The 12,500-nt window shown below is 45.9% G+C and overlaps 1 protein-coding gene across 2 annotated transcripts in view; it reads right to left on the reverse strand.

The window, feature by feature from the left end:
- Positions 1-12,500, reverse strand: part of LOC147024337 (beta-parvin-like) — a 113,927-nt gene that overhangs the window by 42,202 nt on the left and 59,225 nt on the right. For both annotated transcript variants that reach the window (XM_085884150.1, XM_085884151.1), the window contains exon 4: positions 2,771-2,873. In XM_085884150.1, the coding sequence (XP_085740276.1) occupies positions 2,771-2,873 (103 nt within the window). The remainder of the gene's footprint in view (positions 1-2,770; positions 2,874-12,500) is intronic.

Consider the following 12,500-nt stretch of genomic DNA (forward strand, 5'->3'; position numbering starts at 1 on the left):
GCCATCATGCCTGTGTTGTACACATATCTGATTATTCATCTTAACTTGCTCTAGATACAGTAAATACATATTTAAATCTTAACCTTTCTTAACTGACACAACTTTTAAGTCTGACACCTTATTAAATGTGATGGCAAACAGCTCATACCTACCTCTTTCAAAAATATTTTCAGCACATTATACTGTATTTACATGAAGTGCATAAAGCAAAAATGGGCAAATCTCACAAAAATGATGGGTTTTTCTTTTTTTGAAACATCTAGGGGTGGAACTTTAAAGGCCTGTCCATAAACAAAGGGTTAATTGTTACACACTTTCATAAACCATTCTTCCCTCCAGGCCTTCAAAACAGCTGTTCACCACCACCTCTTATCGTCCCCCATCCAAATCCTCGATCTTTTCTACCCCCGTTAATCCACCCCAAACCCACCTCCTTCAAATTCCCTGCTTTCCTTCCTGAAAGTCCCTGTAATGTCCATCTTGTATACCCCATGTTCCCCACACCATCCCTATCCCTTCCACAGAACTCCTAATGTTTCTGTTCCCCACCGTTTTGTCCTTCCCATGCCCCTCGTCTCATGTCCCCCTTGCTGTGTGTTCGCTCTCATACGAGCCTTCACAAGGTATCCAAAAGAAAAACCCCATTATGCAAGGGTGTGATGAAAATTTATGGCTCCTATTATTTTTCTCCAAAACAGGTAAAGATATTTGAATTGAACAAAACGTAATCGGCACATTCGTTCTTCCCACCAATGGGTTTCGTGATCCTCACCCTAGATGTCTCAGTGCTACGTCAGTCAATATAGCAGAGGACAGCACGATGTTTTTAATGCTGTGAAGTATTGGAGATGAAAGTTGGGCGCACCATGGCGATCCTGAGAGTAAGAGACGGTCAATGAAGTACCGCCACAAAGGATCACCAGCCCCGACTTGGCTGTCAGATTTTCATCCCTTCCCTAAACTTAAGGAACAACTTCGTGGAGAACATTTTTCTTCCGTCGATGATGTCAAGGCCACTGTGAAGTGCTGGTTAAGTAAGACACACAATTATATTGTGACGGTATCACAAATCCACTTGAATGTTGACAGAAATGTGTGGACCACAATGGTGATTATGTTGAGAAATAAATATGCACCATGGTAGAATAAAGATTCATGTTAGTACTACATCTGTCTTTGTTTCAATCAAATATCTTTACTTGTTTTGGAGAAAAAGAAGAGAAGGAATTTTCTTTTCAACACATCCTCGTATTTACTGGTAAGGTCGATGAGGTCAGGGTATTGACGTAAAGGTCAGAGTACCAAATGAAATACACTATGGGATCATTTAAATCCACATGATTGCAGACAGGACAGCCAGCTTAACATCATTCCGAAAAAGTGCGCTCCCCGATTGGTCCCAACTCATTCATCGGATTATTCTTTTACAGTATGTTGCAAATATCTCCACTGGATGAATACCCATCCACCTCTTCACTATTTTATCTCCAGGAATGCTTGTGTTATATTTTTATCCTCAAAGTGACGTATATCTTGGAACTTCGACAGCCCTTTCGATCAAGGAAAAACGGATTATTTCGAATTAAAAAGAGCAAGACAAATGGAGAAAGAGTCATGCACTGGCAATGGGATAGTGGGGAAGGAGACAGACAGGAAAATAAAATTCCAGATAGGATCAAGAACAGATCACGGGTTGTCAAGGGTGTTGAAATGTGATTATGATGATGACTGATTGACTGAGGGGGAGGAAAGGGATTGGAGAGGGACAGGGAGGATGTTCAACGGTTTGGAGAAAAGAGGAACAAAAAAAATTAAAGGAGCAATATGCCTAATCAATTGAACATATTTTCCTGATTTTTTTTATTTGCTTAAATTTTTGCGTATGAAGTCTCGGCACATGGAAACACAAGGTTACAGAGGGTAAAAAGGCAAAACAATAACATTGGGACAACTTGTGTATGCAGCAAGGGAATGAATGAACAAGAGACAGAAGGAGAGAGAGGAGGGAAGAAAATATAGCAGCATCCTGAAAACAGATGAGGAAAGGCAGGGGAGGGGGAAGATCACTGGTGGGGATGGAGAATGACGTGTGGTGGTGCACTGCAAATTTGAAGCCCTGGAGGGAATGAACGGAGTGAGAAAGGAGGTTCCACAGGTTGGGGAAAAGATGAAGGAGTAGGGATGAGAAGGAAGGCTAAATTTTGGGAGTTTCGGAAGGAGGGGGGTCACTGGAAGAACAGATATGACCTGGAGGGATGAAAGAACAAAGTGAGAAAGATCACAATAGAAGAGGTACAAAACACAGAGGTCACTAACCTGTCTGTGATGTGAGAGAGAGGAGAGGGAGAGTGAGAGAGGAGAGTGAGAGAGTGAGAGAGATATTTCTGTAAGAAAATAGGTCTTGCTTTGAAACAAATCCTGTATGAAAGATGTTCTCTCCTCACTGCTGCTGACTTATCACGATAACTATTGTTGTCAAAACAATGATGACTTGGAGTCGGGGCCAAACTGTACTACACATGTGCATGAAGGTGTAGTCACTAATTTGTATAGCTAAGTATTTATAGATATTTGGTTTCTTCTTCTTCTTCACCGGTGTGGTGAATAGGAAAAAAAATAAAATGAATAGTTTTAAAATGAACATTTCATATTCAGAGAAGGTAAAAATGTAAACAATATTAACAACATTGAAGATGTGAAAAAATTACGCATTACGCTTTCACCACACATGCAACATCTTTCGTTTCTGGAAAATGGCTTTTTCTCTTACCAAGAAGCTTCTGTAGAACTTGGCCATCATAGAGGTCATCTTCCAGACACTTAACAATAATTCTTTCATCAACCAGAACATCATTTATCCAGTCTATCAATACCTGCAAAATAGGAAAAGTAAAAATAGTGTCATCATTTCATGTTCTGAACAAAATTTCACATGTTCGAACATACATGGGAAAAGTCGAGGTTGCTCATCTCAGCAATGTCAGCCCTCCCTTCCCAAAAGAGGACACATCACAAATTCCATGATACCGACAGGTAACTAAACCTGATATGAGGGTTTCGACACAAGGATGAGCTGTGTGCACATGCGCGCTGGATTGAAGAACCATGCCTCAAACCAAGGATGTAACAAGGGCACAACACAATAAACAGATGAAAATGGGGATAGAAGGAAGGAGGGCGGAAGTGGTTTTGGGCATCGATCAGTGGGGGACCCGGGGGGAGGAGGGTGGGGGGACCTGTTGATAAAGGGAAAGTGAAGCAATACTCTTAAAAAAAAACCCTCGATGTCATTAATGCCCTCTTACTTTGAAGAATGGGAAATAAAGGGGGAGGTGAGGATAGAGAGGACAGTCATTTCACAGTCTTTGTTTTCAGTCCATTTTACCCATTTCGTCCTTTTATCTCCAACTACTGTTGGGATGTACCCTTTGGACCTTTCGAAGTGTCTAAAAGTGAGGGTCTCTGTGGACCCTCACTATTAGACACTTTAGACCCATGAGATCGCTTCGACCCCTTGGCCCTTTCAACCCATGAAATGCCTTAGACTTTTTAAGACCATTTTTAAACCTTTTTAAGACCCCAGAGACCTGTTAGAACCTAACTACTTTTGAAACGTATCCTTTAGAACATTTAAACCCCATAGACCTTTAAGACTCATGACTCTTTAAACCCCTATACCTAATATATAAAGCTCATTCTAACCACTCACTGACGGACTGATATTAAAGATCGGTAGCTTCTGGGTGACGTAGAAACCTGAAATTTTGCGTGCTAATGGAAATCGAAGCCGTTACGCAAGGAAAAAATCACAGAACCATTGGAAAGAATCCATAAATGAAAATATAAATAAATGAAAAAAATTAATGAAAAAACTGCAGGTGAGCGATCGGAGAGAATGGGGAAGCACAGTAATTTGGCATGCCGACGGATATTGAAGCCGATACACCGGGAAAAATAATAGAACCATCGGAAAGCGTCCGTAAATGAAAAAAAAAACATGCAGGTGAGTGACCCGAGAGAATAGAGAAGCACAGTTTGTTATCGTTTACAATGTGTAAGCATACCCCACCATTACCCTATAGACCTCTTACACCTGAAGATCCTTTTGACCTTTTAAGACCCTTTCAACACTTCAGACCCGAACTCTAACTCTTGGAATGTACCCAGATCTCATAGAACTTTAGACACCTTTAAACCCATATCGACCCTTTAGACCAATAGACTCTTCGACCATTTAGAGCCCTTTTGACATTTTTAGTCATTTTATGACTCCTTTAGTCCTTTTAAGACCCTTTTCAACACTTTAGACCCTTACACCATTTAAACCTTTTCAACCCTTTAAATTATCATGTTTTAATTAATGTGACATATTATAAGTTATATACATGCCATCTTTTGTTTTCTGGGAGAAGCTAGCCGATAGGGGTCTGAAAGGGTTTAAGGGTCCTTTTACTGGACAAAAACGAATCGAACATTTTTTAAAATAAATTTAGGACCTGCTCATCCTCCATGATTGTTTTGACTGCACAAATACAATCGTATTATCAGGCCGTTCAGCCCCACAGGCCACTGATTTTCCATCAAATCAAACTGAAAATCAACATTATCACCTAATATACCCCAATTACGACCACCCTCTTTCGGGAGATGAATGTCTGTCCCACTTGGGACTATTCATTATTTTTGGCCTGGAGCAAACATAGGAACATCACCAAAGTGTTGTTAATAATAAATAAATAAAAATTAAGGGAGGAAGAGGGTTGTCAGGTGAGGGATGAACAAATATCAACAGCACATTCACTTTTTGATGAGACCCACTCAGAAACATCACAATCACTACACATGTACACAATCATCCACATTCTTCTTCTTCTTCTTCTTTGTGCGTGTGGCCAATATGGGTGTGCTAATATTGGATGTCTAGGTTCTGCAGCCACATGGCTGCCTCAGGGATGAGTTGTTGAAGGGCTAAAAGTCATCTTGATAGCTTCCGCAAGGGACAGTGCGACATGATGTGCTCTATTGTCTGAACTCCTCCGCAGTCTAAGAGTGCATCCATCCTGATCCGCCATCGATGGAGGGTGCTGCCGCAATGGCCCTGCTCAGTGCGGAGCATGTTGAGGGTTGTCCATTGCCTACATGGGAGTGTGAAACAGGGTAAAGCAATGGTTGGGTAATGGTCATTAGGAGCTGTGGCAGCCTCGCAGCTGGCCCTCCACAAGTCAGCTTTGCTTTGATTGGCTCCGGTATGGAGCTCATCACGGTTTCATTGTGGTTTTCAGGACTTGAGGCAGCAGCGCGTATTGTTACGGTTGTGGGGTTAGATGGAGGAATTTAATAGGAAAGTTAGGATTGAATAGAGTTGTTTGGTCCGTGGACATGTCGGAGACATCTCAATGTAATTAAGTAGGGAAACTGTGAGCTTAAGTGTTACGTGTCACCACAGGGAGGTGGTGTCGTGCTAATTAGATAGGGGTTAAGAATAAGTTCCCCCAGTATGTGATTGCCCCCTGTAACCTATTCCTACGTTTTTGCATTTACAAGCGAGCCAAACGTGCCGAGCAGACATAGGTCCCGCCTCCAAGGGTGACGGTGGGTGAAGTCACGCCACCGAGACTGATGATTGATGGGCGTGATGTCAGAAACTAGCCAAACGTGCTGAGCAGGTGGAGGCCCCACCTTCCCGGGTTTCGTGTGAACAAACCATGCTCCGGAGGAGGAAACTGGTGTTCGGTGTGACATCAGTCAGAGGCGAGAGATCGGGAGAGCGCACGCACGAGGTCAGTGTGAGGAGGAACGCACGAGTGCGGAGTAAGGGAAGCATGCGGTTGAGAAAGAACATAGTTAGGAGATGGCCTGTAAGAACAGGGCTTTACAGCTGGTTTCCTTCGATAAATGAAGAAGACGGCACGATTTTTGTATTCATGTTGAGGCAATTTGGCTCACGTGGTGATGCAAGACGCTGGCCTTTGGTTCTTGGTTGGGTCATGAGGAACGGCCCCCAAGTCTCGTGTATGTCAAATAGCGGGTCGGTGAGGACGATCGACGCACGAAGCAGCTGCTGGTGTTGAATACCGCTCATGAATTGCCTGATGTACGTTTGTCCCACTGGGAGAAAGCGACTTGGTGCCATTTTGCGTGCGACTGCACATGCAAATAGAAGCGCCTCGATTCCAAGTTCCACAAAGACCATCTCTGGGCCAAGCTACGTGCCAGAATAAAGGGAGGATTTGCTTTTCTTTTCTTTCGTTTTGCCCTTGTCTGTATTTAAGTCTGTGTGTAGAGACGCCTCAATTTAGACTTTAGGATTAGTTTACCTCACATATTATTTATTTCTGATTATTGTACTGTGTAAATATTTGTCTATTTTCATTAAATGTGTTCATTTTAAGTGGCTGTGTCAGTGTATTCATCGTGGCGTTTGAGTAAAAACCCCCTGTATGCCATCTTGGTGCAGCGCTTAACTGTATTTCCGCGTGCGCGCATTAATTTCCAAGAGTCTCGGCTGTAGGCCTCCAAGGGAGAAGGTCGACCTTCCGGGGCTGGCGGTGTTAACCGCCCGTCACCACAATTTGGGTCGGGAATTAACCTCGGCCGCCAGCGTCACGGCAGTATGTTCAACGAGAAGGTGCTGGGCTGGAATTTCGGTAGCCAAAATGCAGGTGAAGTAATGGGATGACAGCACATTCCTTCGGATGGCTGGCGAAGCAATGTTGGAGAGAATCGAAAGCCATTCGGTCTTTGTTGACTTGAGCATTCCAGAAGAAATCCTTGAGGTAGGCCATCATTTCGTGTTTGAACAGTGCTGGTTTTGCCATTGAAACCAACACGGATCTTTCGGTCCCCAAGGAATACCGACAGTAGTCTGATTGTCTTTTGGCAATGGAAGACTTTCGAGACTTTGAGAAGGAGCCCTCGGTGCCAAACTGTGTCATAGGCTGACGACAGATCCACCAAGGCATTTGCCATCTATTGTTTTCTCTGGAAGTAGCCTCGATGATGGTGGAGAGGGCAAGAACCTGATCACAGTTACTGCGGCTGGTCCTAAAGCCCCCTGCTCATTAAGTAGGAAGGTCTCCAAGGTGGGGGTTAAATTAAATAGTCCGGCCCTCTCCATTAGCTTTCCTGTTACCGGTAGGAAGGCTATGGGGTGGTCGTTGCAGGCAGGTATGCTGGTTTACCAGTTGTTTTTAGGATGGCAATCACAATGGCTCTCTTCCAGGCTGCAAGAATTTGCCCTGTTTTATGGATGGCAGGGAAAAGGGCCACCAACCAGGTACCCAGGTATGACCCTTTTTCAGAGGTTTTTAAAGGAATTCTGGGAAAATTCTGTTGGCCCCTGTGCTTTTCAATTTTGGTTCCCAACAGTGCGGCGTCAATGATGTCTTTCTTTGTATATGGGGCCGACAGGTGGCTGCTCAATGGGCTTTGGTGGAGGTTTCGGAGGTAATCCCTTTTTACCTCCTGCCTTAGTGATTTGGAGGTTGGTGCCTTTGAGGTCTGGAGGAGGTGAGACGCGGTGGAATCAGGGCAAACTCTTGAGATGGCAGCAGCAGTGTTTTCTGTGGCACCCAGTTTCCTCAGCAATGCCCATGCCTTGTGGCTGCTGTGGGTGAAGTCTACCAACTTCACCAATGCCTTCCAGCACTTCAGACGTTCTGTGTTCAGAGGCTCAATTAGTGCCTGCACGACATCCGGGTTCCCAGTTTTGTTTTGCTCCTTAAGGAGCCTTTTGGTCTCCGCTGTCCAGCAATGTGTGTAGACCTTGCGGAAGCCGTGTAGAAAATCACCAATCTGATTGTACCTAAACTACCTTCCAGTCCTGCCAATATCCATGTACCCTATAGTCCCAATACTTAAAGGTACCTATCTATTTCTAGTTCAAATATATCTGCTGTTTCTGCTGTCCCTATCCTTCATGGGAGACAATTGCATATATTAAGTGATCTCTGAGTGAAAGGTCCCTGAATTACTACCATCCTAACTCTCCTCTTCTCAGGCTGTGGCCCCGAGTCTTGTCACTGTCCAATCTGCGAAGAAATTCTGCACTTATTTGGTCTATACCCTTCATTAACTTCAACATCTGCCAGATCTTATATGGTTTAATGGAAAGTGAAGCACTACTTTTTTTAAAAGTTTCTGTATGTTGGGTGGTCGCTAGAGTACCCATATTTTCACTTTTTCTGTCTGTCTGTATGTTTGTTTGTTGGGTGGTCGCTAGAGTACCCTTATTTTCACTTTTTCCATCTGTCTGTATGTTTGTTTGTTGGGTGGTCGCTAGAGTACCCTTATTTTCACTTTTTCCGTCTCTGTATGTATGTTTGTTTGTAATGGACAGCTGTGGAGGCCAGAAGAGGCAAGCGATTTTGATGAAACTTGACAGGTAGGTTCACAGCAGGATCGAGTTCTATGCTTTTGAGCACCATTGCTATGGACACCACCGTTGCGTAGCAACGGGACTTTGAAATTTTTGAAAAATAATAAAAAAAAAATTTTTTCGAAAATCAAAAATCGGCTTCCAGGCTTTTCTGCGCACTATAATCAACCTCTTTGTCAAATATTTTCAGCCCGATCCGTCAAAAACTGTATGACTAGTATGCAATTATGTAGTGACCACACATGTCGCCTACTGGCTTGTTTGTATGTTCTTTACATATTTATGGAACTGCCCACAACTTTTCACCTCTCCTGATAAAGGAAACTGAACAACCAAAAGTTGGTTTGTTATCCATATTTAAAGCAAGATGGTGATGTGAGGTACTATTGATGTGAAATGGTTTAAATGTATCATGAACAGTGTTTCAATAAGACAAAGATGTTCAGCACACAAAAAAAATATTTTTGTGGTTGACGAAATTCGCAAACCACCATTTAGGTCCCTAAGGTGAGATATCTCTGTAAGTATATGTGTAGTTAGGCCCAAACCCGTTGTTTCGAGGGAATAAATGTCATTCATTCGGGCTGCGACCCTTCTAGATAGCCGTTTTTCTTTTACTATCTTTATTTTGGACCAGCCGCCATTACTACCATTACTACCACCACCAACCACGTCTCAACAGCCATCACACAACAACCACCAACCGCAACCCCGCTTCACAACCACAGCCACGACCCTTACCGTCACATCTCGCTCTCGCAACCATCGCATCACCGCCATTCCCGCGCCGCTTGTGGACACCGATCCTGGACTCGTGCAGGGCGCGCGCCGAGCGGCGGGTGCAAAGGCACCAGCCTTTCCGAAGAAATCGGATCAAAAACGATTCACGCCCACTTCTGTTCCGTCCTATCAGCGAGCATGGGGCGATTTGGCCCCGCCTCCAGGTGCGTGGGAGTATAATCGCTATATGCAGATTCGCGGATCAAAAAGCATTCACGCCCACTTTTCTTCTGTCCAATGGGGAGCCAGCCAGAGGTAAAGGGTCGAAGGTGAAGGAGCGAAGCCACGGGGGCTATAAAGGGCCGCGTTCGCTCGCCAAAAAGGCAGTTGAGTTGGGAAGAGTCGGAGTTTTGAGTTGGGAAGAGTCAGTCAAGAGAAGAGTCGGAGAAAGCAGTTGGACGGAGCTGTGGAGAGTGGGAGAGTTGGAGAGGTGGCGGCGGCGAAGGCAGTCGAGAGGGCGCTCGTGTCAGAGTCGGGGAACTGCGGAGAGGAGAGGCCGATAACGCGACCGAGGTCGCGGTGGAGACGCTCGTCGCGGGACCCGAGCCAGCGAGATATCCTCCTTCCCCCGAGCATCAACAACCCCCTCCTGTTTCCCCCCGCGCCGAGATAGTGCGAGAAGGGGGCCCCGTTCCCACCCCATTCCAGACACTGTCCGCGAGGCCCGCGGAGTCGGGGCGTCACCGCCATTTTGCGGCTCATCACCAGACGGGTAGGCTCGACGGGGTCTCGGCCCCAGGCCCGTCTGCCCCCTCATAGTGGAGGGTGGTCCCTTTTTCTTTTGCTTTGAGTATATGTGTTGTCGGCGCCGTCTGTGAAGTAAAACTGTACAAGTGTTGCCGTGTGCTTGGTAGTCAGTGGTAGATCTGCATTGTGTTTTGCTTTTACATTTGCTTTTTGTGCATTATTGTGTGTTTCTTCTTCTTCTTTTACATTTGCTTTTGGTGTATAATTGTATATGTGTGCTATCCGTGTGCCATCGCGAAATAAATGTGCTTTATGTTGAACTGTTTTCCTGCTTCGCTTCGTCTTTTCTCTAATTGAATCTCCATCTTACTACACGTAAAGGGTTGGTCGTGGGCTAAATACGCCCAATAATTAATCGAACCGTCGAGGCCGACGATAACACCGCTCGGTTATCCCGATAGTACGGAACGGGTCGCTAAAAGTGGCCCGTGTCCGAAGTCGACCTGCGGCGAGGTGCGATCGCCCGGTCTACCCTCCGTGTGGGTACTTAGGTAGGTCGAATTTGGCGAGCAACCCTATCCCACGCGGGGGGCCGATTGGCACGATCGTGGTGAGGCCGAAAGGCCCACCCGTGACTAGTTCCCGGCGTTAGTCCGAGAGGGTCACGACGGGATTGTCCGTCCGGTGGGCGACGTGCCGCGATTCGAGTTACGTGGCCGCTCGCACGCCGGCGGGCGCGAATCCGCAACAATATATATATATATATATATATATATATATATATATATATATATATATATATATATATATATGTATATATATATATATATACATACATATATATAAATATTTTGTTACGGCTCTGGAAATTTGCAATACACCAGAAAGGTCCTCAGGTGAGATATATCGATAAGTTCATGTGTAGTTAGCCCACACCCGTTGTTCCGAGGGAATATGTGCGATTCATCCAGGCTGCGATGCTCTGAGTGAGCCATTTTTCTTTCTCTATCGTTATTTTGGACCATTAAGCCGCCAACAACGCAAACACCACCACCTTCGCCTCTTTACCTCCACAACTCCATCCCGCAAACATCGCTTCACCGCCATTCCCAAGCGACACCCGCCAACCACCAAGCCACCACAGCAAACCCTCCACCACCTTCGCCTTTCTCCTTCCACAACCATCGACCCCACCACTATTCAACACCGAACGTCGTACTGTCCGAAGCCGTTCAGTGATTGCTGCGGTGCAATGGATGCCTTTACAGGAGAGAAATTCGGATCAAGGGAGGTTCACGCCCCTTTTCCTCCGTCCAATGGGCGAGCATCGGGCAGTGTGGCCCCGCCTCCAAGCGCGATGGATGTGAATTCCTCTCAGGAAGGAATTCGGATCAAAAGAGGCTCACGCCCCCTTTTTGTCACACCAATGGCTGAACAGAGGGTGGCGTGGCCCCGCCTCCAATCGCGTTTTGATCCTAGAATCTGCATACAGGCTTCTCCCCCGGTCTATAAAGGAGCGAGTCTGTGGAACTCGTTGTTGTAGTGTGGGGGTCGTTTTTTCCGTGGTTGGTGTCGTCTCGTCGCTGGTCTCGTCTCGTCGCTGGACTCGAGCCACCTTCGCTTTCACAAGCAACCAAGCCAGCCAGCCATTCCCCTCGCTCGACCCTGAGCATCAACAATTCGCCCTCCCCCCTCATCCGCGCTGAGATAGTGCCGGTGGCCCCGTTCATTCCCCACCCTAACCGTGGTGCCGACCAAACCATGCTTGCGCGGAGCACGCCGGAGAGGGCTCACCGACCACGCCAGGGGCACGGAGTCGGGGCGCAGCTGCGCTGATATTGCGGCTTGCCCGCCATCGCGTCACGAGGTCGCGGGTAAGACCTTTTCGGTCTCGTGGTCCTGGCCGCTCCTCCAGGTTCCGTGCACATTTGGTCCACGGACCCCGTCTACCTCCCTGCCGATGGGGAGGTCTTTCCTCCTTATTTTGAATGAATGATGTGGCGCCGAGTCTAGTCAAGTATAATTGTTTAAGTGTTGTGAATAATTATAGTTGGTCGTCGTACTTTTGCTTTTGTTGCACATTGCATTCCTGCCTTATGTTCGTGTGTTGTGTGTGTGAAATAAAAGTGCTTGCTTGTTGAACTGTTTTCCCGTTTTGTTGCGTCCTTTCCTCCGTTTAAAGTTCCATCTTGCATCACGTAAGGGATTGGTCAGTGGGTTGAAACACCCGATAAGTAATCTGAACCGTCGAGGTTGACGATAATTCTGCTCGGTTATCCCTGCAGCATGGAACGAGCTGCTTAAGCGGTTCGTGTCCGAAGTCGACCTGCGGCGAGGTACGATGGCCCGCTCGCGCTGGTACTTCGGTTGGTCAAATTTGGCGAGCAACCCTTTCCTGCGCGGGTGGGCAATTGGCACGATCGTGGTGAGGTTAAACCCCCACCCGTGACTGGCTCCTGGCGGTAGTTCCAGGAGGGTCACGTATAAATTTTCCGTTCCGGTGGACGACGCGTCGCGATTCGAGTTACGCAATCGCTCGCACGCCGGACGGGCCAAAATTCGTAACAATATATATATATATATATATATATATATATATATATATATATATATATATGTATATATATATATATATATATATATATATATATATATA

The sequence above is a fragment of the Eptatretus burgeri genome, chromosome 6 (genome assembly GCF_056783735.1).
Source record: "Eptatretus burgeri isolate ZD-2024b chromosome 6, Ebu_testis_v1, whole genome shotgun sequence".
In the NCBI taxonomy this organism is placed as follows: domain Eukaryota; kingdom Metazoa; phylum Chordata; class Myxini; order Myxiniformes; family Myxinidae; genus Eptatretus; species Eptatretus burgeri.